Source organism: Pseudorca crassidens, chromosome 3, assembly GCF_039906515.1.
Source record: "Pseudorca crassidens isolate mPseCra1 chromosome 3, mPseCra1.hap1, whole genome shotgun sequence".
Classification (NCBI taxonomy): Eukaryota; Metazoa; Chordata; class Mammalia; order Artiodactyla; family Delphinidae; genus Pseudorca; species Pseudorca crassidens.
In genome coordinates, this window is record NC_090298.1 from 133007472 (window position 1) to 133031745 (window position 24274).

Genomic DNA, 24274 nt, shown 5'->3' on the forward strand with positions numbered 1-24274 from the left:
ATAGCAGTACCTAACTCATAGGCTTACTGTGAGGAGTAAATGGGATAATGTGTGTAAAATTCTCAGTGCACTGGCTCAGCCTTAAAAAGTGACCGAAAAGTAATACCTCTTATTATTTGCCCTAAGGTCACCCCTTTCTGCCTAGAAAGAAAGCATAGTAGTAGATAAAAGTGCTGGATTGGGATTCCAGTGACTTTGAGTGAAGTACCGATTCTGCCACAAATTAGCAGAGTGATGTTGGGCATGAACTCACCCCTGTCTGTGCCTCAGTTTCCCCATCTGCCAACTAAGAGGGTTGGATTCCTTGAGCCCTTCCAGCTCTAACTCTGAAGGATGGCTGATGAGAAGATCGTATGGCCGCTCCATGTAGTTTCTGGATGGTCCCAGTCTTCCCAGCTACCCCATACAGAGGAGGATGAGGAGCAGGTCTGGGAAGAAGACCCTGGCCTCCTCAAACCAGTGCCTTGGTTAAGAGCACTACTCTGGGGATGCTCAAACCCAGCTTGGAGTTCTGTCCCCACCACTGTGTGTGACCTTGGTAAAGTCACTTCACTTCTCTGAACCTCAGTTCCTTCATCTATAAAATGGGACTTAAAATGGTACTCAGAGTAAGGGATTGTAATGACCAGGTGAGCCAATGCCTGCAAAGTTCTTAGCATACAGAGGAAGGACTCAGTGTGCTGTTTTAATAATCATGATTGATGCCAGTTGCGTGTAGACCTCATCTCTGGGCACGGTGCTCTTCTTAGGGCCAGTCTGAGTGCACTTGTGTCCATTCCAAGCATTATTTCTTAACGCTCTTTATGAGCATAAGACAGTAAAGTTCTTTTTGAGGACAGCAGCCATCCTGGGGAACCACATGGAAGAGAAGAGTAGGCTGGCCTCTTCATACTGACCAGATCCCATGGTTGGCTTGAAGGAGGAGAGAGCCCTCTGTCCTTCCCCTCCCTGCCCAGAAGACCAGCTCTCTAGGACTGGAAAGGACCATAAGCTACGTCTTTTTCAGCCCTTTTACCTGGTGTAGGATGCCAGGAGAAGTGGCCTACCCAAGTCTCATGGGATGTTTCTAGACTTGGGATTCTAAGCAGTTTGTGTGGTATTGAAGAGAGTGTCTGCATTTGATTCTTGGCTTCTCACGGAACAGGCTGTGTCCTCACTGGACTGGAAAAGGGGATAATAATAAACCTTTGCTTTCTAGGGTTGTTGCAAAGATTAAACAAGCATGCATATAATATATAGCAAGCCCTCTATAAATAGCATTCCTGTTACTCATGTCTCTACTCTATATTCCTCCCCCAGTGCTTTTCAGCCATACCACCCTGGAAACACCCAGTGCACTGATTTTGGGATTTCTTTTCAGCTGTGAAGGTGTGTGAGAGTAGTAGCATTGGTCTGGAGTACCAGTCTGGAAACCTGATTGGAACCCTGACTCTGCCTCTCTGTTGCTCTGTGACCCGCCACTGGTCATCTTCCCTCTCTGGCCCTCAGTCTCTTCCTCTATAAGAGCACTGTCCAATATAAATAGAATGTGAGCCACAGTCTATATGTAGTTGTAAGTTGTTCAGCAGCCACTTTATAAAAAGTAAAAAGAAGTAGAGAAAATTAATTTTAATAATATATTTTACTTAACCCAGTGTATCCAAGAAATAATCACGTCAACATGTAATCAAAACTAGAAAATTATTTAATGAGATATTTTACGGCTTTTTTCTTATTAAGGTTTGAAATCTGGATGATTCTTGATCTGGGGTGATTCGGGCAATTGTCTGGGATGTTTTTGGTCATCACGCCCAAGAGGGGTAGAGGATGGCAGGTAGAGGTATGTGTGTACTATCGGCGTCTAGAGGGCAGAGACCAGGGATGATGCTAAACATCCTGCAGTGCACAGGAAAGCCCCCCACAGAGGATTATCTGGCCCCAAACATTAACAGTGCCTATTTTACACATACGGCACAGTTCAGATTCGCCACTTTCCAAGTTCTCAGTAGCCACATGGAGCTGGTGGCTACCATATTGGACAGTGCAGCTCTAGAACATAAAACATTTGGACATGCACTTAAAAGCCAAATTTTTAGGAATTTGGGTTTTGGTAAATTTGTTTTCCTGCTCATCCCTGAATAAGTGACCAAATGAGATGTGGCTGGTTCACCCGTCCCTGGCTGGCTAAGGACAGATCCCATCTGTCTCTGGCTAGTTAGACTCTTCCAAAGCTATCCGCCCTCCCCTGGGAGACTGAGCCCGGGGTGGACAGTGAACCCTGTTGTTCTTTTCTGGGGAGACAATGCTGCAGGCCCTGCTGCCTACCTGACAGGGCTTTTGTGGCTCAGGGAGAAAAGGGCTTTGTCAGGACAGCAGCCGAGGAGCCTGCAGTTCAATGGGGCCCTTTATGTCTGCACTCCCGGGATGCTGGGATGCTCGATGCCAGCCCTGGGGAGGCCCCGCCCCCTCCTAGAACAAATGGGGACCCTGAGGCCCAGAGAAGGTGTAGAAGGCCCTCCAGTAGATCCCAGTTCCCTCCACCTCAGCCCACTGCCCTGAAACATGAAATCCACCTAACTCTGAAAAGCCCTGTCTCAAGTCACAGGGTGAACTCAGTATTGTCCTTAACCGGGGCAAAGAGGCCCCTGCCCCCTACCCTGAACTTTAGCAGCTCCACAGATCACAAACACATACACAATTAATGTATTAAAGTCTCCCAAGATCCAGGCCCATCTCTGGCACAAGGCAACTATAACCGAACATCTTCTCTTGTGACTTAAAAAGCCCAGGCCAAAGCAAAGCGCTCCATCTCTCTCATCCTATGTCCTTGGAACAAAAGCGATGGAGTTTGAATGCAGTGAGAGTTTGAGGGTTGTACCTTGGCCAGCCTCAGAGGTGGACACTCTTTTATAGCACAAGTGGGATCTGAGCAGCAGAAATGCTTAGGTAAGAGAAAAGACAAACTAAATTCCTTGTCAAGTCGTCCCTCCCTGGTGGCATGGATACATTCACTTTTCTCTAATGAAGTATCATTTCCCAGTAGGGCCAGTCTCCGGTTTCTGGCTCCTTTGTGTCTTGAAAGAACTCATGCTGGTCTTGGAAGTATTCACCTCCATTTGAACTCTGGTGCCACATCCCTCCAAGGTTAGGGACAGGCCTGGGTGTTAGGGGTAAAGTACATGAACTTGGATCTGGTATGTGGGCAAGACCTGTGGCTTCCCTTTCCTTTCTAACCTCTGCCCTACCCACCCCGCCCTGGACCCCATGGTGGTTCACAGACACAGACACACACAGACACACACAGACACAGACACACACACACAGACACACACAGACACAGACACACACAGACACACAGACACACAGACACACACACACACACACACACACACACACACACACACACGCGAGCAGGAAGGGCTGTCTTATTTGACAGATAAGGAAACTGATCCTTCTGGAGAGAAGGTGACTTTTTAAAGTCATCCAGCAAGTTAAGGGAAGCCACATGCTGCGAGGACCCTCCCTTTGAGGCCCAGCTAGAAGGCCACCAGCAGAGGGTGGAGGGTGGTGGCTTGGGAGACAGGGTGAGGATATAGCAGCTCTGTTTACTCCTGGCGCCCTCAGTTATTGGCTATGGGACCTTGTGGGGATGGGGCGGGGGTAGTTTATCAGTATTTAAAATATGGCTTTTTCTATTCCTATACAAAATGTTATTAGGGGAAGCTGGTGACAGGTATATGGGAACTCTGTGAAATATTTTTGTAACTCTTCTGTAAATTCAAAATTACTTCGTAATCAAAAAAATTTTAATACCGTTTTCCCTCATCTGTACCATGGAGATTAGCACCTGCCTCACAGAAGGCTTAAATGAGATAATGCCTGTAAGCCTTTAGTACAGTATCTGTCCCCGAGTGAAGACTCAGTAAATAACCACTTTTAAAAGCTACTTGCTCCAGAAGGCCAGTGACCTCTCGGCACCCACCACTACTTTCTTGGCAGTCCTCACTCCTTGGGAGCAGAGTTATTTCAGCCTAAAATGCCAGGCTTGGTGTGGTTGCTGGGAGCATGCATTTCATCTTGGCTCTTCTGCTTCCTAGCTAGGACCCCGGGGCAAGTTACTAGATCACTCTGTGCCTCAGTTTCCTTTCTATAAATCATAAAGCTACAAGTAAGTTTGTCATGAGGTTTAAATGAACTGGGAGTTTTCAGCACTAACAGCTGTGCCTGGCCTATAGCAAGCAATACACAAGTGTTTTTAAGGTCCAGCTCAGTGTTTCTCGAACTCGTTTTACTAGCACCCACAGTAACAAATATACTTTCCATCACCACCATTTTTTTTTTTTTTTTTTGCGGTACGTGGGCCTCTCACTGTTGTAGCCTCTCCCATTGCGGAGCACAGGCTCCGGACGTGCAGGCTCAGCGGCCATGGCTCACGGGCCCAGCCGCTCCGTGGCACGTGGGATCCTCCCGGACCGGGGCACGAACCCGTGTCCCCTGCATCGGCAGGAGGACTCTCAACCACTGCGCCACCAGGGAAGCCCCACCACCATTTTTCTTTTTGATGGTGATTTGGAAAACACCAGTCTCTAGATAGTTGATCCCATTTTGTTTCCCCTATTAATAATATATAAGGTTCTTGGGGGACAGGGAATATGTTTGATTCATTTTGGTCTCCAGTTACTTCATTTCCTTCTTTCATTCAATTTACCAAGCTTGTATCACCCATTCATTCCACATATATGTATCGCCCTTTATTGAGCACCTACTATGTGCCTGTTACATATTAGTGCCCCAGTGCAGATCAGACCTACGTTAAATGAATAAATAAGGCAGGGAGGTAGGAAGCCAGGAAGGTAGGCAGGAAGGGAAAAAAACCGAATGTCCTGGATGCCCATGGCCCGAGAGAGCCCCAACTGGCAGCAGTTCCCCCTTTTAGTCCCCACGTTCCCACTTCTACCTCAGCCAGAAAATTGAACCCTCTCCAGCCACCCTGGAGCCCATCAGCTGTCTAGGTGCTGGTCCGGCGTCTCGAGGAGAGGCGGCGCCCGGGGACCCGCCCCCTCTGACGCCCGCTCCGGGATCCAGGCAGCCTCCGCGCCCCCGGAGGGCATGCGCCCCTCCGCGGGCAACTCGAGCACAGGGCCCCAGGCCCACGGAGTTGCCTAAGAGGCCGGGCGGCTCCTCCCCGGGGACCCTCCCCCTCTGGGGCGCGTCATTCTCCCCACCCCCGGGTCCGACCCCGGCTGCTCCTCGCACGCCGGCCACGCGGGGGACAAATCTCAGCCACCTGCTCCGGAGCCGGGGAGCCGGGGCACCGTCCGCCCCATGGAGCTGCCGGCCAGCAACACCAGCTGCGAGAACGGTGCGTGAGGCCAGCGGGGACCCCGTGCGCTCTGCGCTTCGCCTTCCCTCCCTGCTGCTCCTTTCCTCTGCGTCCTCTCCTGCCAGGGGGACCGAAACGGGGAGGGGGTCCGCATGCGTCGTCCCCCACCCAGTTCTCAGGCCCGTCTTGGGAGGGAGCAGGGTTCTGGCTGACTTTCCCCCTCTTTGGAGCTGGGTAGCTGAGGGGGGAATGGGAGAAAGGGGGACGTGCGTGGGAGGGAAGAGGCGGGATTTATCGATTGGAGCGGGTCTACCAAGAGGTGTGGGGGGGGGGGGGGGTGTCTTTTATGTATAGTTGCTTCAGATTTTAGTACCTGCCCAGGTCTGTCCCCCTGGGGCTCATCAAAGACAGGGTAGAGGGCGCAGAGACTCACCACCCCCAAACCCACATCCACCTTTTAGGAAAAGGAGGGAAAGAACAACCCAGGAAAGGATAAGGAAAGATTCTGGGCTTTATGCTCAAGTTCTTATTATGAACCTGGGTAGTGGACTAGGCTCTTTACCTGCATTATCCCAGTTAATCCTTAACACAACTCTAGAAGGCAGGTAGATATTATTACCTTCCTGTCACCATTCTGGAAGTAGGGAAAATGAGGCTCTGAAAAGTCTGATGAACTTGCTCAAGGTAGTACAGTGGGGAAATGGAATATAGAACCAGGGCTCTTGGATTCTAAAACCTGTACTGTGCTCATCTCCTTTCTTGGTATTTCTCCATTTTCCTACCTGGTCTTGGTATGCAGCCTGTGGGATATACCTGTTTTTCTAACTTCTCCTCTCCAGTGAAGCTTTCAAAGCGGGCCTGTTGGGTGTTAGCTGGCCTTGGTTTTCTGAACAGTGATGCGGTCCATTTTCAGCCTCGTCTTCCCCTGGGGAAAAACATGTTCCCCAGTCTTAGCATATTCAGGAAGAGAAGCAGGAATCATCTGGCCCAACACCCATTTGCCAAGATGAGCACGCTTCTCAGAACTGGATTTCCTTTGGCCATCAGCCCTCTCTCCTTTTCTTTTTACCCCTGTGGGAGGACTTGACTCGATGGAGGGCACTGTGCCCCTTGGATGCCTCAAGCCTCCCCCAAAGAGCCAGGCCCACCCTTTGGCTCCACCTGCTGGAGGTGAACCTTCAGGAGGGCGGGGGAAGGGGGTGGAAATGGGCTTGGCCTTCCTCTTGGGAGTCGCCCTCCTTGGCCCACATCCTCCCAGGTTCTGGCTCTTTTCCTGAACTCAGGGAACTCCCAGGATTTGACTCTTGCCCTAACTGAGGAACAGGAGTGAGCAGTCAGAACAAGTTTGATTAGGGACCCAGATGGTTTCTCGTCTCATCTTCTCTGGATTGTGACACAGGTGTTGGAAAGAGAGGTCTCCCACTGCAGAAGACACATGGGCGTCCCCTGGTGGGTTCCAGACCCAGCTCTGCCACCAGGCTTTTATGAGACTCAAGCAAATCCTTCCCCATCTCAGGGCCTCAGTTTCCCCAGCTGAAAAGAAAGAGGGTTAGACAGGATGCCTTCTAAGGGCTCTTGCCGCTCTGCTGTTCCATGCTCCTGTGCCGTGGAAGAAAGGTCAACAGTGCCCTTCCTTCGTTACGCCAAAATGCCACTCTGTGCTCTAGCTATGCCAAAGCTAAAGCTGCCTGGCCTTTTGGACTTTGGGCCCTTCTAGTGCAGGCCTAGAGATCTAGCTTGGTTCAAGGAGAAGTGCCTGGCCCGGGCCTACATCCTTGGCACACGAGCCTGGGTCTTTGTGACCCACAGTTTGAAAAAGACCTTCTACTACCAAAGGTCACAAAGTCAGATGCTTATAGGGGCCGAACACATAACAAAAATGACTGAAGGGAGCCGCGTGTGGACTCAGGGGAATCGCAAAGAGCACATCCTCTCTAGGGGTAAAACCACTGCTGAGCCACAGCTTACTGTTGCCTATGGGACCGTGTGCCCAGCAGAGTAAGCAAAGGCAGCCCTGAAGCTGGACTTTCATGGGAAATCTCCTGATTTTTAAATGTTATCAGGGAGCTCATGTTTTAAGGTAGCCTTCAAGAGGCTAAATGACACCCCATCCCCCTTGCCACCTGCTGTGTCTGTGTGTGTGTGTTGTGTGTGTGGGGGCGGGGGGCGCTGGTGACTGAGAGCATGAACTTTGGTATGATATGGGCTAGGGAAGCAATTCTGGCTTTACCACTTACCACCAGTGTAGCCTTAGGCAGGTTACCAAGCTTATCAGGGCCCCAGTTTCTTCAGCTAAAACCCTGGGCATGACCACTCTGCCGTTTCCATGATAAGGGATGCTCCTGAGAAGCCCCAGGGTGGTGGGCCCTGGGAGTACCAGAGGATTATTGCCGTGCTTTGTACTGTCTCCTTGAACTTGGGCAGCTTAGTTCTTCTGACTGAGGGTCTGCCCCGCATGCCCAAGTTTGTCCTGTTGTCCTTGGTATTTGTGCCAGAAGAGCCAGCAAGGGTGTGCTGGCTCAAGGGCGTGAGAACTGATTGACTCTCATGGACTCTAGGACTTGGAAGGAGAGCTAAAGACAGATCCTGCATGGGGTGGCAGGGACACTGATCTCTCTGAGGCCTGAAGGAGGCCTCAGCCCTGACCACAGCACCAGAGGTCTTCGAAGTAAGGCCTGGGGATGGTCGGTTCTGACAAGCAAGGATGCTCGTATTTCATCATCTTCAGGCCTAGGAGGGGCTGTGGACTCCAGCCTCACGCCCTCCTGTTACCTGTCAGGACTCTGCACTAGGGCTGCAGTTAGGGATACGTAAGTGAAGAGGCCTCTGGGAGGGGAGAATCCCTGTATGATCCTGAGCTGTTGGAGGCCCATGTGCCCAGAAGCTGGGAGGGGATTCCTGTGGAGGCCGGGAGGTTGGATTTGATGAGGCCTGAGAGCTGTGGGGCCCTATGTGGTGGTGGGGGGGCATCAGTCTGACTTAGTGGTGAGGTGCTGGAGTTCTGGAGTCAGACAGCCTGTGTTCTTAGGCAAGGCCTCCATTTCCACATATATGAAGTGGGAATCAAAGACAGCACTTATCTGACACATGGTTGGAAGCACTTGATGAGTTCACGAAGGTCCCTAGCCTGCATGCAAATGTCCCCAGCGTGACTCTCACCGTGGTCTTCCCTAGGTTCCCTGATCAGCCTGTACTGCTCCTCCCAACAAGTCCTGTGCCAGATCGTCGGCGACCTCAGCCCCCAGGTGCCCAGCAGTGTCATCTCCAGCAGCTGGCAGGAGGGGTTCAGGCAGAACTACAGCTTCTACGTCGGCCTGGGGCTGGCCATCCTGTCCAGCTTCCTCATCGGCAGCAGCGTCATCCTCAAGAAGAAGGGTCTCCAGCGACTGGTGGCCTCTGGTGCCACGCGGGCTGGTAGGCTCCTGGGGGGCGGGGCTGGATGGGGCGCTGGGTGGCGAGCCCTCGGCCAGCCCCGTGAACCTCCCTTCACGGGGTCCACTGTAGCGGCTTGAGAACCTGTCCTAGATAGGCACAAAAGGCTCATTGTCAGTCCCGTTGGGAGGCCGATCCACCCACAACAGGAGACCTTCCTTTGTAATCCAGTAGTTCCTGAGAACTACATGATCAGTTAATTGGGGTGAAGACAGGGAAAAGTCTCAGGGCCAAGAATCAGAAACCCCGGGTCTAGTCCTGGTTTTATTTCTTACCAGTTGTGTCATCACAGGCAAGTCACAGTCTCCCTACAAAATGGGAATATAATACCTTTGCCCAGAACAATGTCAGACACTGGTGCGTCCTCACGTACTATCAATCTGAGCTCCTTTATAGGCTACAAAAGAATTACTGAGTCTCTGTCCACAGGGATTTGCTTGTTTGAAAAATAAGACGTGTATCCATGAAACGATTGTTGAGAAAAGGACTCCTATGTTAAAAAATGTGTTCATTTAATCATCATTCATTGTGTACCAGCTGTGTGCCAGGTGCCGTGCTAGACCTGGGGACACAGTGCCCTTGTGGGGCATTGAGTTGAGTGGAAGAGACAGGCAAGTCGATAAACAGTTGTTCTGTAGCATGTTAAATGCTATCATGGGGAAAATGAAGAATGTTATGGCAATATTTTGGAGGGCCATGTAAAGCCAGGCTTGAGGGGTAGGGGAGGTTTTCTGTAAGAGTTGATTTAGAAGCTGAGACCTACATGATGTGGAGATAACAAGGTGAGGGGAAAAGAGAAAGAAGTAGTATTCCAGGCAGAAAGAAGAGCATGTGCAAAGGCCCAGGGGTGAGAGAGCATGAGTGATATTAGAAGCTGAAACTGTCTCAGGATGGCTAGAGCATGGAGGGGTAAGAGATGGGGTGAGGGCCAGCTCATGAAATGTCTTGTAAACCGGGCTCCAGAGTTTGAGTGTAATTGTAAGTGACAAAGGTTTTAGGCAGGGGAGAGACATAGTTCGATTTACGATTTGAAAATCGTTAATTTTGGTTGCTGGGTGCAGAGTGGATTAGGAGACAAGACTGGAGGGTGGGAGACCAATTTGGGGAGAAAAACAACAGAACTTGGGCCAGGAAATTGCAGTGGGAATGGAGACAAGTGGCGAAGTCCAGAGATAGATTTTGAAGGTAGGACTTACTGGGTTTGGGTTTGGTGTTGCCTGGCCCCAAGGGGAGGATGAAAAAATGAGTCAAGGTGACTCAGAGCGCTCTGCTTTGAGCAACTGGGGAGATGATGGTGCGATTTTCTGAGACAAAGAAAGCAGGAGGAGCAGGTTTATAGGAAGATGATGTGTTCAGGTTTGGACGTGTTCAGTTTAATGTTCTATGGGACACTGAGCTTTGGAAGCAGACTATTTGTGTTCCAATTCTAGCTCCTCAATTCCAGGTGATATGATCCTGGGCAAGAAAACTAGTTTTTCTGCCTCAGTTTCCTCATCTGAAAAAATGGGGATAGGAATAGTTCCAGCTATATCTTGTTGTGAAGATATGTAGTATGTTTAGAAGGATGCTTAGCATGGAGTAAGCACCAGTATTAGTTTTACTGTGATCTAAGTGGGAGAGCCTGACAGATAGTTGGATACCCAGGACTAGAGCCGGGTGTGCTCTAAAATGGAGAGATGTGAGGTGTGGGCATGAAGTCAGGATCAGTGGTCATTGCTGCTCTATCTCTTCTTCTGGACAAGGGTTTGAAAGGCCAGAGACCTCCCAGAGTGCCAGAAAAATAGCTGCTTCCACTCAGGAGAGAGCAGAGCAAGTATCACTGACCATTCAGAAAGGCAGCTTCCCCAGAATCCATTTTTTCTCCCATCTGCTCTTTCAATATCTTCTCTGAGATTTCAACTCAGAGTAAAATGCTCTCAGAGCACTTTTATGGGAGATTCTGACTGCTTGCGGAACCTGAGGAAAGTTAAAGACCATCTTAGAAAAAAGGGCATTCACAAAAAGCAACATACAACTTTGGGATTTTCACAAAACTGTCTAAAACCCACCCTAATCATCATCATCCTCATTGCTAATACCGAGTATTGACCATGTGCCAGGCTCTGAGTCCATCATGTGAACAAAGCAGACACAATTCTTGGCTACATGGAGCTTCCATTTTAGTGGGGGAAATTTCAGAAAATAAATAGATCAAATTATAAATGACAAGTGTCATTAAGGAGAACTGAGTGTGACGAGAGAGAATCCCGAGGAAACAATAAAGATAAGGGGACCGGGGAGGGCATTTTAGTGGAAGCAGCATTCAAGCAGAGACCTGTAGAGTAAGTGTAGTTATAGGCAAATATTGTTAAGAAGACTATTCCAAACAGGGAAAAGCACATGCAAAGCCCTTAAGGCCAAAAAGAGCTCATCATTTTTGAAGAACTCAAAGACAGCCTGAGCAGCTAGACTGTAGTAGGAAGTGTGGCAGGAGAAGCCTTTGGAGAAGTGAGCAGGGTCAACACTATGAACAGGCTTGTTAGGGATTCTGGTCTTTATCCTAAGAGCATTTCAAAGCCACTGGCCAGCTAGACGCTGAGGTGTGACATAATTCTTAAAAGACTCCTGGCTGGGCTTCCCTGGTGGCGCAGTGGTTGAGAGTCTGCCTGCCGATGCGGGAGACATGGGTTCGTGCCCCGGTCCGGGAAGATCCCACATGCCGCGGAGCGGCTGGGCCCGTGAGCCATGGCCGCTGAGCCTGTGCGTCTGGAGCCTGTGCTCCGCAACGGGAGATGCCACAACAGTGAGAGGCCCGCGTACCGCAAAAAAAAAAAAAAAGACTCCTGGGTACTATGAAAGGAATGGATTATAAGGGACAAGAGAAGAACCAGAGGAGTCCTAGGAGGCAGTTGCCCCAACCCAGACCAGAGGTGATAGTGCCTGGGAGTTGGGTGGTGGGGTGGCAGTGGAGTGGACACACGTGAAATGCATTTTGGAGACAGAATCAGCAGGATGGAATGGATGCAGAAGGTGGAGTAGTGGGAGGGTCAGGTGTGATTCCCTGGTTTCTGGCTTAAGCAACTAGGTACACGGAGGTGCCGCTTACTGAGCTTCATTTGGTGGGTAGGGAGCATTTAAAAATCAAGAGTTCCATTCGGGACAGAGTTTGAGATGCCTGTGCGAGACCCAAGAGTTGTCAAGTAAGCAACTGGATATACATCAGGGCTAAGAAGAAAGGATCAGGGTGCATATATGACATAGGGTATCTAGATGGAATTTAAAACTTTGGAAGGGATGAACTCACCCAGGACAGGGCCCAGAAGCAGGCCTGGAGGACTCACCACAGCTGACATATACTGAACCCTTAGAGACTGGCGAGTGAAGGTAGAGAAGGAGAGGTCCTGAGAAAGTACGGCCAACCTCTAACTTCATGCCCATTCCTTTCTACAGTGGACGGAGGCTACGGCTACCTGAAGGATGCAATGTGGTGGGCTGGATTTCTCACCAGTAAGTGGGATCTTTGCTACTAAGGACAGTGCCCTATTGATGACAGAGGCAGAGATGAAAGGAGGGGTGGACGGGGCATTTCTGTCTCTCTTGTGCAAAATATGAATCCAAGGCCCAGATTTCTAGGGGGAGAATCTAAACAGTCTTTGCAGGTAGAACATTTTACCTGCATCTCAGGTCACTCTCTCCATCCAAAGTCAGTCTTTCATCCATAAAGCATCTGTCCCCAGAGAGGCTTGTACAGAGCTGGTAGTGATAAGGTGTAATTTCTCAACTTCCCCTGAAATTCAGGGAGCTATGACTGCCCGCTGGAATCTTCTGGACTCCTGCAGGGCACAGCCTGGGACTCCTAAGTCAGCTGCCCCATTCCACAGGCAATTGTTGGCTCACTTAGAACATGGCTGGTCTGCCACCTAAGGTTTGCCCGCATTTTCACATTCACACATTCCTTTCCACCCACCCTCTCTGGCTTTCAAACCCTAATTCTTTGGGACAGAAAATTAGCCAGCTTTCGATTTGTAATCCCCTAAGTCAGGTTTTGATCCCTGTCTTAGCCAGAGTTATCACATTCATCATCTGCTTTCAAAGGGCAGACCCAGGTCATTCCCTACGAGCAGGGAGACAGAAGAGGCACTTGCAGGAGTCTGCAAACTGGAAACTCATATGGGGAGAGGTAGGCCCTTTGGGAATGTCTGACTTTCTAACCACCCGCCTGTCAGTCTAGACCATCCATAACTCCTCTGGGAAAGACGGCTCCGTGGACCATTTGGTGCCTGGAGAATCAGTAACTGTAGCTGTGTCTTTATTTGATAATTAACACTTTCTAGGGCTTACCTTGAAGATACAGACCAATCATTCGCAGTCCCTGAGATACACTTAACCGTGCCTAGGCTAGAAGCCAAGGGACCTCAAGAACCAGAGAGCACCATGTGACCCTGGACTCCAGGCCACCTCCCTATCTTTAACATGGGAGGATTTGGTCAGGATCATCTGGGCCTGACCTTCAGATCAGATTCTGCAGGGAGACAGCATAAGGGTGGGGATTTTAAGGAATGCTGGTCTGGGATTCTGTGAGTGATTGAACACTGAATGAAGCCGTCTCCACCCAGATTCATTTGGGCTGGAGATGGCGCATCAGAGCCACTGTGACCTCTCTTCCCCCTTAATTTCCTAGTGGCTGCCGGAGAAGTTGCCAACTTTGGGGCCTATGCGTTTGCTCCTGCGACAGTCGTCACACCACTGGGAGTGCTGAGTATCCTCATAAGGTTGTTGTCACCTCTCTTGCTGTCTCTTCCTATTTTCAGTTTGTTGATGTCCGGAACTGCACATGGGGTCAATTGCTACTTGCAGTCAAGGACCTGGGTCAGTCTCAGCTTCCAGAAGGAGGCAGTGTGCTGTTCAGAGCTCCGCACCCTTGGATGGTTTGCTGCCTGGGCGGTGAAGGGGCAGGCCAAGCCCAAACCAGGTGGAAGGGCTTCCCCTGCCGCAAGGCTGAATGTCTCATGTCAGTGTTTTGGTGCCCCAATAGGAGAAGCACACAAGTTGAAAGTACAAGCCCTAGATGAACCCTCCCTGGGTTCTATCTAACCTTATCTCTGCCACTTCGTAGTTACATGGCAGGTCACTTAACTACTCTGAGCCTCAATTTCCCATCTGCTAAGTGGGGATGTTCATAATACCTGCCTGAAGGCACTGATTTAAGGACTAAATGAGATGACGGACAGAAAGTGCCTAGTACAGAACAGGCGCTGAAGAATAACCACAGCTAACATAGATTGAGGGTTTACTCTGCGCTAAATGTTCTAAATGTATTCCCTCATTTAATCCTCACAGCATCCCTACTAATTAGAAAGGAGGGGAGACCTGAGGCCAAGAGGGGTTAAGCATCTTGGCCGAGGTCACCCAGGTCCCAGGAGGCTGGGCCAGGATTCCCTCCCAGGCAGTCTAATTTCAGAGTCTGGGTGCTTCACCACTAGGCCCCATGGCCTGGAAGATGTTTGATGGTATTAAAGATAGCTGATATTAAATGTGTGTGCTTCCCATTGCCCCGTTCCTCCCAAGCTACAAACACAGTTCCCCTGTGGGGGTCCTGAGCCCCATTTGAAGCTGGCTCTGATTGTCACCCTAACCTTGGAGCCCCGGTAAGTCCCTAGCCCACCACACCCAGTACCTGTAATTTCCTGTTTTGTTTTACCAGCTTGATGACAATTTTGCAGCATTTATGCAGTCAAAAACCAGATAGAGCCGTGACTCACATGGCACGGTTGGCTGATGTAGCTGAGATACCAGTATTGCGTATCTGATTAGTTTACAGATTCCCATCCCAGGAAGTTGGGAGCGGCAGGGGATCCTCCACTGTGTGACCTCTGCCTTTGCTAATGCTACTGGGCGCTGATGAACAGGCATTGTGGGTAAAATGGTTTTGGGAGATTTAGAGGAGAGATGGGAGACATTCAAAGGAGGTTAGACATCAATCCCCTCTTTCCTGATACCTTTAAGCAGGACTCATGAGGCTCATTGGGTTACCTTAGGTCAGCCAACAGGTCTTTGCCCTAAACTAATGCCACCTGTTTAAAGAAACAGAAGCATGCCCCAGCAATTGTACCTGTCTCGTCTCACCACCCTTCTTCCTTCACCTTTGCTGGCTCATTTGGAGGATGTGACGGGAATGAAAGTCACATCACCAAGGAACAGCAAGGAACTGGAGGTGTTTTGTCCAGAAAAGACTCAAGGAAGTCAGGAGAATTCTTCTCAGTGAGGTGTAGAGGAAAAACCATAGGCTTTATAATTAGACAGAACTTGAGTTCAAATCCTGGCTCGTGTCTTACCAGTTGTATGATCTTGCCATCATTTAAGCTTCTATGGGACTCAGTTTTCTCCTCTATAAAATGGACATATTTTACTTCTCAGAGTTGCAAGATGTTAGTGAGATAATAAATGGGAAGTTCTTAGCACAATATCTAGTATGTAAAGTGTGCCCAAGTGTCACTGTGGTGGTTTATATTGGCATATACAAATGGAAGAAGGAATGGATTTGTTTTGTATGGCTCAAGGAATAGATATGGGATGAGTAGAAACTACCATATTTTGGGTTAATAACAGAATGAACCTACAAGGGATTCATTTGCCTTGTGAAGGGGGGAGCTGCTTGCCACCAGAGGTATACAAGCCAAGGCTGAAAGCCTTCTGTTTGCAATGTTAAGAGAAGATGTGCTCATTGGGTAGGAAGTTAGACAAGAGTGCTTTGAAGGGCTCTTCCAACTCTTCTCTTTGGGGATATTGTCCGTCTCTAAAATGAAAGAAATTCACATGTATGTCGTCGATTCCTCCAGCCCACACTGTAACCCTCCCCTAAATAAGTTTCTATTTCACACATTTCCTAGGGGGGGGTCTAGAAAAGCTTCCACGTGTGAGAGTAGTGAGCCCTTGCTCAGCCCTCACTTTTCTCCAGGATGCTGGGACTGGGCTGGCTGCTGTAATCCCTTTCTCCACTTTCACATGCAGTACCATCCTTTCCTCATATTTCCTGGGAGAGAGTCTGAACCTGTTGGGGAAGCTGGGCTGTGTGATCTGTGTGGCCGGCAGCACAGTGATGGTGATACACGCCCCCGAGGAAGAGAAGATCACCACCATCGTGGAGATGGCTGCCAAGATGAAAGACACAGGTAGGCTCCAGGCTCCCAGTGAGCAGGAAGGCACTGGGCGTGAACCATGTTAGAGGTCTGACTGGGTTCTGGCCATCTCAGGTGCTGCCATGTGGAGGAGGAGGCAGCAAGCTCAGGGAGGAAAGCTGATGGGCTGGTACTGAGGCTAGCTTACAGGTTCCCAGTCTGATAGGTAGGGATGCTATTATTATGTATTTGTTATGTGCCAGGTACTGGTCTAAATGCCTTGTTTGCATTGTCTTAGTTCAGGTTGTTTTAACAGAATATCATAGATCGGGTGGCTTATAACCAACAGACACTTACGTTTCACAGTTCCGGGGATCACGATCAAGTCCTAGATCAAGGCCCGATAGATTTTGTTCATAGATGGCCAGCTTCTCGCTGTGTCCTCATCTGGTGTAGAGGGCAAAGGAGCTCTGTGGAGCCCCTTTTATAAGGGCAGTATTCCCTTCCTGAGGGCTCTACCCTCATGCCTGAATCACCTCCCAAAGACGTCACCTCCGAATACCATCCCATTTGGGATTAGCACTCAACATGTAAATGGGGGGGGGGGGTGGCATTCCGTCAATTGCGTGTATTAATTTAATCCTACAAAAAAGCTCCTATGAGGAAGGTCCTAATATTAATCCTATTTTACAAAGAGGAAACTGAGGTCTTGGGGCTTTAATAACTTGTACAAGTTATTAAAAAGTTGTGTTGCTGGAACTGGGACCCATGTTTGACTCCAGAGCCCACGTTCTCTTTTTTTTAATTTTTTGGCCACACCAGGTGGTGGCATGTGGGATCTTAGTTCCCTGACCAGGGATCAAACCAGCACCCCCTGTCGGAAGCACGGAGTCCTAACCACTGGACCGCCAGGGAAGTCCCAAGCCTAGGTTCTTGCTTTATTTATTTTTGCGGTACACGGGCCTCTCACTGTTGTGGCCTCTCCCGTTGTGGAGCACAGGCTCAGCGGCCATGGCTCACGGGCCCAGCCGCTCCGCGGCATGTGGGATCTTCCCAGACCGGGGCACGAACCCGTGTCCCCTGCATCGGCAGGCAGATTTTTAACCACTGCGCCACCAGGGAAGCCCCAAGCCTAGGTTCTTAATGAGACATCCCATTGCCATGAGTGGAGGGCTCTAGAGGCTACTGGCATCCTCCCAGGTCAGGTTACCTGTCTCCATCCCCCACAAAGGGTACATCGTGTTTGCTGTGCTTCTGCTGGTGTCCTGCCTCATCCTCATCTTCGTCATCGCCCCACGTTATGGACAAAGGAATGTCCTCATCTACATCGTCATCTGCTCTGTGATCGGGGCCTTCTCCGTGACCGCCGTCAAGGGTCTGGGCATCACCATTAAGAACTTCTTCCAGGGGCTGCCAGTTGTGCGGCACCCTCTCCCCTACATCCTGTCCCTCGTGCTGGCCCTTTCGCTCAGCACTCAGGTCAATTTCCTCAACAAGGCGCTGGACATCTTTAATACCTCCCTGGTGTTCCCCATCTACTACGTGTTCTTCACCTCGATGGTGGTGACCTCCTCCGTCGTCCTCTTCAAGGAGTGGCACAGCATGTCGGCCGTGGACATTGTGGGCACCCTCTCTGGCTTTGTCACCATCATCCTGGGTGTGTTCACGCTTCACGCTTTCAAAGACCTGGACGTCAGCCGGACCAGCCTGCCCCACATGCACAAAAACCCAACCCCGCCTCCCGCCCCAGAGCCCAGCATCGTTAGACTCGAAGACAAGAATGTTCTTGTGGACAACATAGAACTCTCCAGCGCCCCATCACCAAAGAAGCCCGAAGTATTTATAATCCATTCGTAAAGCTTGGAATACATGAGTGAGAGGGTGAGCCCTGTGGTACAGCCTGACTGCTCAATTTCAGAGCCACCTGGTTATTTTCAACACAGCTCTTACCAGTGGGCTCTCTTTTCTTGAGACGTTCATTTATACCTCACCGCTGTTTCCGGGAGAAAAGTCCCTACCCAGTGAGCAGTGGCGGCAGAACCTCCTGGAAACACAGCCTCAGTGACCAAATACCCTACTACACGTTGGTGCCAGCAGGTCCCCGGCCCTCCCGTCCTCCTCGTTTCCTCGGTGCCACCTCTGTGCTGTTGGGAAGAAGATAGGATTTGATCCGCTGAATGTAGCACAAGCCAAGAACTTCCCTGAAACGTTGGTCATCAGGAAATCCTTCGCACTGGTTCTCCTCCTGAGACGGATTCACCGTTCCTGAGCCCAAGACTGAAGTGCAGCTGGCCCTCCGAGGCCCAGAGAGCAACTCGCCGTGCCTCCCACCCGGAACCAACAGACACACAATTACTGTAAAATGTCTTGTTGCATTTGCCACCTCATCTTCGGAGACAGAGGCGAGAACCTCAGCTGACCTGCTTACTGTGAAAGCCACCTGACGTCTCAGGGAAACACTTCCACCAGCCCCGTTCCCGGGAGCAGCCAGCCTGGAGGTCAGCATCTGTTTCCATCCGCCCGACCCCTTCCCCACCCTTCCCTCTCTAGACAGATCCTAAGGAGTCAGTCATGGAGACATTCAGGCAGTTATCTGAGAACTCAAAACAACACAACAACAACAAAAGGTGCTGGCTTCCCAGCCAAGCTCTGCTGGTCAAGCCCAGGGTTTCATTTTGCCTCACTCTCCAAAGAGAACAGCGATTGCACTGCTCTTAACAGTCGCCTGGCTGTCGAGCAGAATGCACTTTCCTTTTCCTCAAGGAGTAAACCAATATGATTTGGGGAGATGGGGAGAAGAGTAAGGGGCAGTCAGGAAAGCAGACACAGGCTCTCTGGAAACCAGGGGCTAACTTTTGTGTTTACTCTGGTGGTGAACCAAGAACCCAGGTGGAAAAGGCTCTGGGTAACTTGTTTTTTTTTTTTGGACACACTGCGCGGCACGTGGGATCTTATTAGTTCCCTGACCAGGGACTGAACCCGCACCCCCTGAAGTGGAAGTGCAGACTCTGAACCACTGGACCGCCAGGGAAGTCCCCTCTGGGTAACTTCTGGGCTGAAGCCTTAGAGGCTTGGCCAGTGGGATCAGCTTTGAACTTCAGTGGCCAAGTCGGGGGGTGTAAGCTCGGCACGGGGTGCAATCTGGCTGTTGACCAGATCACCACCAAGTCCCCAGCTCCACTGATGAGCTGCCCACACTGGGAAGCAGTGTGTCACGACTGCTCCACCACCACCTGCTTTGGGGACTGCCTTTGGTCCCCTCACATTTGACCAGAGGCAGTCAAAAAACAAGAGCAGCTGGAGAGAGACATAATTAATATCCCCTCCCTTCCTGTCTTCTCTCCAGCAGCAAGAATGTGAGAGTTGATATGAGGACCATTGACAGGGAGGTAAGGGAGCCAGTATATCTATAAAGAAGGAAGACCTGGCCCTCAGCCCCCAAGCTGGTGCAGAGCCTCCCCTGTGTAACTCCACACCTGTGCCTGTGTTTACGTCCTGTGCCCTAAGCATAGCCAAGCCCAGGCCAAACTGTTGCTGGCCTGGTAGCTCCAAGGAACAGACTGGCTTCCTGCACCGCCAGCCTCAAAGCCACAGTTTTTAATGAATGTGGATTTCTCTCTGTAACTAAAATCAATGCAACATGTTGGATCTTGAGAATGACTGTAATCTGAAGGCCCTGAGAGCGTGGTCTGCAGGGTCAGGAATAAAGACCTCTGAGTGTGTTTACTTGATACTTACATCTTGGCTTTCCTTGGACACGGAACAATTAAAGTGGTTCCTCTAGTGCCGGGGGGCCAGTCCCCAATCTCTGGAGAGTTCTGGCTGCCAAGGAAGTCCCTCCAGTGCCTTCTACAGCCACGCCTTCACTAGAGAGGGAAAGGCTGTTTGGGGAATAGCGTCAGTGGAAGACACCCATCCCATGCCTGAGCCCTTACGAGAAGCCAACCACAGTGCTAAGAGCTTCACGTGAATACTTTTTTTTTTTTGCTGCACGCGGGCCTCTCACTGTTGTGGCCTCGCCCGTTGCGGAGCACAGGCTCCGGACGCGCAGGCTCAGCAGCCATGGCTCACGGGCCCAGCCGCTCCGCGGCATGTGGGATCCTCTCAGACCAGGGCACGAACCTGTGTCCCCTGCATCGGCAGGCGGACTCTCAACCACTGCGCCACCAGGGAAGCCCCATGTGAATACTTTTAAGCTCTCACAAATCCTCAAGTCGATCTATATTATTCATGCCGTGAGTGACCCCCAGACCTATTAAAACTAGACTGGCCTGTGTCCAGGTGCAAAGACAAACAGCTCCCTCGACTGGTCATGGGAAAACCCAGGGCTTTTCTGTGGCTCAAGATCTTCCGTGGTGGCCTCACAGGCTGGACAGACGGTCTCTGTAGGAACTCTTCTGAGGAGTCCTCGGTGATGGATCCTATCCAGGCTGGCCAGTGCAACGTTAAAACAAAGAAACAAACAAGAGTTGCCAAACCGGACAACATTTCAAATGACAATTTAATTAAATACAAACAAGGAAAAAAGGCACCACAGCCCATTCAAGTATTTTGCATAGATATACAAATATTGTAAACAATTAATAGGTGGACGAGAGAAAAGAGGATCTGTTTTCTGTGAACAATCTCCCAAATAAAAAGAAAATTCACATTGCCCTGGATCCCAGACGCACACGTACATACACACAGTGGATGGTAAGAGAGGATGCATGGAAGGGTGACGTTGGGGGCACTTGGCTTGGGTTCTGCAGAACCTCTCCTTTGCACGGTTCCCTAAGGATGGGTGGAGCACCTTTCCAGTTGGCATACTCTTGACTTTCTTGCGTGTCCAGCAGAGCTGTTACATACACATTTAACGCCATCACCGACTTTAGAACTGGTCCCCAATTTAAAACGCGCAAGTTTTCCATACCCTCGGCCAAATAAGAACAAATTCTGACATAGGTAAGGGGAGGCTTTGTTCAAAAGGATTATTGCAAGAGATGGCGAGGGGCCATGGCCACAGGGGGATGGGGCTATGACAGTACTGTAAGGTCTACAGTGAGACCCTAAGATCTGCGAACCTCTCAGAGCTGGGGCAGAAAGGAGCTTTTCTTTCATAGGGAGAAGTCAATAAGGCTAAAAAGAACCCACGGCAAGCAGGCAGTTACCACTGGAGCCTGGTGCCGGGGCTAAAACTCCCACTGAGACAGGGAAAGAGGGTGCAATCCCCCTTGATGTCCCTTGAGGTTTACATTTCAGAGATGCCTCCTAGGCTCTTAAGGAAAACACACCTACCAAAAAAAAAAAAAAAACCAAACGAACAAACGAAAAAACACACCTAGGGTTGAAAAACTGGCAGGAGGCTAAGTTAGCTTCTAAAAAGATTTACATAGTCTCCACCTGAACAGAAGGCTGGTTAAGTCACTCCACCAAGCCTCAGTTAGGCTCCCCTCCTACCCCCCAGACCCTGAGCATGGACTCACCCTTGGCCAGAGCCAGCATACAGCCCCTCCCCCAAAGGCTGACCACAGAGATGGTCCCTGAATGTGGTTTTTTCCAGCTATGCTCACTCCTTCCTATAAAAGGCCCCTTCCGTCTGAGCTGTGGGATGCTCACAGATCTTGTAGCTGCTCAGCTCACCTGAGCATTCTCCTAATGCAACTGCCCCCTGCCCCTATCGCAACACTCCCTTCCCCAGTCTTGCAGTAATCCTTGAGAATAAAGTGCCTCTTTCCCTAAGTCCATATTGGTTTCCATCACCTCAACGCAGCACATGGACACAGGAGGGGAAGAACGGGCTATGACAGCCAGGCTTGCTCCTGGGCAGACTCCCCGCCGGCCTGCCGGAACACAGCCAGGAGTCAAACAGTAAATAGAACCGGCTGCTGAAAGTCTTACCAAATTTAGAAAATTCAACCATTTTCCAGTTCACAGTACAATGTTTATGGGATGGAGGTGGTATTAAAAAAATTGAAAACAAAAACGGAAACAAACAGGAGAGCAACAATCCAGGTCTCTTTCTGGTATGGTTCCAGGGAGGGTGGATTTCAGGTTCAAAAGGCTCATGCAGCCACAGTGGCTGGGGCATTTTCACTTCAGAGCCTTCAACCTCCTGACGTTGGGGAGAAAAGCTGGACAGGCCACAGGAATGTCAGTGAGGCAGGGGGTTGAGTTTAAGGGTGATTTCAGTGGAGAGGTGTTTTCACCGTTAATTTTCTGGGGCCCAGCCTCAAGGCCTGGGGCGTTTCGAGTAGCACACTTACATGGAAGGCCGTCCCCTGACCTCATGAGGCAGCAAGGATGGTGGACATCGGCTGTGGGGAGCAACCAGGGCCCTTGTCAGCAAGACAGGGGTGTGAACATCACCAATAACACAACCTGACTACCTGAGGAAAGAGAACTTCATTTTCCTGAGCTCTTTCTAAATCTATCCCAAGTGTCCCCCCGCAGGTGCACAGCCTGAATATCCCACTTGTCTACAAACCCAAGAATATCTAGTGAGCACCTATTGTATACAGAGAACGATAAGGGGGCCCCAGGGTAGTGGTTGGGAGTGAAAACTCAAGCCTCTTCCTTGCACTGAGGTTTTCAAGAGCAAACGTCTGTTCACTGCAGGAGGCGGGGAGGCCCCAAGCTGCCCGGCACCTTTCTGGGGTGGGAGACCATCCCAGACTACATCTCCTATGGTTCTCTGAAAATCCTCCCAGCTAGCAGAGCACCACACAGTCCCCATTCCCTGCTGCGGGGAGGACAGGACCAAAGGAAAGAACACAAGGAAGAGGATGAGAAAATGTCTGGCTGGTCCCGGCACAGACTCTGTTCCGTCAAGGCTGCTGCTTCTCTAGGGATCTCTAGAGACAGGTCTGCTCTCTGCTCAGAAGACAACGGCCCTGCCTCAAGCCAGTGACCAGGTCTGGAGACAGGCTGGGGCTCCCAGGATGTCCACTCTCCTCCCTGCACCCACCACTGTCCCTGAGGACCTTACTCAGATTCAGGTCAGGGAGTAAAAGGAAGACCCACACTCTGCTGAGGTCACCACACACCATGGAAAGTAAAGCTACGACCCCACAGCCATGGCCTGAGTCTACCCGGGTCAACACTCTTGAGAACCAACATAGGAGATCCCGTGGCCAACCTGCAGGCAGGACCCTGACTTGCAGGTCACAGCACCAAGTCCCAGGAAGTCGGGACTGCTGGGGATTCACTCTTCACAGCACCACACATTAGGCGGGTCCCAGCAGAGAAGGAGAACTCAGAAGCGTGAGGCACTTGGAAAATGCAGAAGAGAAAACAAGGAGCACTCAAGAACAGTGGCGAGCGGAGTCGAAACCTTTGGCTTGACGGCTCAGAGGGGGCCGGGGCTGTGCTCCCCCTGCTGTCTACACTGCCTGCAAATAGTACCTGTCTGAGTCAGAGTGACCCTTGGGAGTAAGGGGATGCGGGGGCTTTGGTGGGGGGAGGGGGGCGGCGTGAGGAGGGAACTTGACGTGTTCACATATGGCCACAGAGCCAGGAGCTGTGACCTCAACCAAGCCCTGGCTGGAGTGACCCCTCCTGATCAGTAAAGCTAAAAGGGACAGTAAGTGCCCAGCCTCTGTCCAGCCTGGGACCTCTGAGGAAGATGGAAGCAAAGGAAAGCTCTCATGCGTACCCTCCTCCATAGGACGTGGATGGATGGCTTCTCCAAGCTGAGTCCTGGCCTCAAGGGCTAAACAGACTTTTCCCAGCTGGGCTCGCCAGCTCGGACAGCCTGCACCAGCTCGACTGTCACCTCTGGGGTGAGGGGCCAGCTGAAGGGCGGATAGGGGACGAGCAGCCATTCAACCTCTTCGGCTCTGCCCTCCCTACCTGGGGCTGAATATTGCACAAAACAACACTTGGATGCCGTTGATGGTAGGCACTCTGGGCCTCTGTGGAAGCCGAGGTGGCACTGAGTCAAGGAGGAGATTTTTCAGAGATGCAGTCGTTCCAGGAGGAGGGGAGGGGGGGAGGGGGGGCTCAGAGGTGGCCAGGCATGCTTCCTCCAGATTCCGTGGCCACGGCTCCTCTGTGGTGTTCAGAGTCCTCACAGGAAGGGAGAAGCGCCTTCAGACGGGTCTAGATTTTCGAGCTAGCCATCCCCACAGCCCTCTGTGACCTGTATTCAGGAAACTGCAGGGAAAAAAGAGAGGGAGAGAGACATCAGCTCCGTGCTATCAGCGGGGAGCTGTCCTCTGGCTTGTGACAGGTGGGCATGAGTGGCAGACTGTCACCTGAGAAGAAGGGTTTCCGCAGAAGTCTGTCCACATGTCTGCTCGTCCAGACCATCAACTCTGCAGTAAGAGGCATGGTGGCAGCCCCCAACCCCCAGCTGACAAGCCATTCCCCTCCTCCCTCCCAGCAAAGCTGCAGCTCAGTCTGCAGAGTTCCCAGGGCCTCGTAGGAACACAGGGAAGTGAGCCAGCTTCCTCACCTGCTCCCC

General features: G+C 50.9%; 2 protein-coding genes across 4 annotated transcripts in view; one reads left to right on the forward strand and one right to left on the reverse strand.

Moving 5' to 3' along the window:
- The first annotated feature begins 5068 nt into the window (after nucleotides 1-5068).
- On the forward strand, nucleotides 5069-21185 carry NIPAL4 (NIPA like domain containing 4). 3 transcript variants are annotated; one of them, XR_010942212.1, is made up of 7 exons: nucleotides 5069-5341; nucleotides 8477-8716; nucleotides 12164-12220; nucleotides 13395-13485; nucleotides 15725-15885; nucleotides 17063-18329; nucleotides 19178-21185. XR_010942212.1 is itself a non-coding variant. In XM_067732391.1 (6 exons), exons 1-6 carry the CDS (start codon nucleotides 5305-5307, stop codon nucleotides 17686-17688), a joined length of 1212 nt encoding a protein of 403 aa, XP_067588492.1. In that variant the 5' UTR covers nucleotides 5069-5304; the 3' UTR covers nucleotides 17689-21185. The 3 variants fall into 3 exon arrangements, 2 of the variants coding, with proteins under 2 accessions (XP_067588492.1, XP_067588493.1); XM_067732391.1 differs by having other exon boundaries at nucleotides 17063-21185; XM_067732392.1 differs by lacking the exon at nucleotides 12164-12220 and having other exon boundaries at nucleotides 17063-21185.
- Nucleotides 20315-24274, reverse strand: part of ADAM19 (ADAM metallopeptidase domain 19) — an 88808-nt gene continuing 84848 nt past the window's right edge. Inside the window, exon 23 of the mRNA XM_067732390.1 lies at nucleotides 20315-23964. Coding sequence (XP_067588491.1) covers nucleotides 23911-23964 — 54 coding nt within the window. The 3' untranslated portion in view covers nucleotides 20315-23910. The remainder of the gene's footprint in view (nucleotides 23965-24274) is intronic.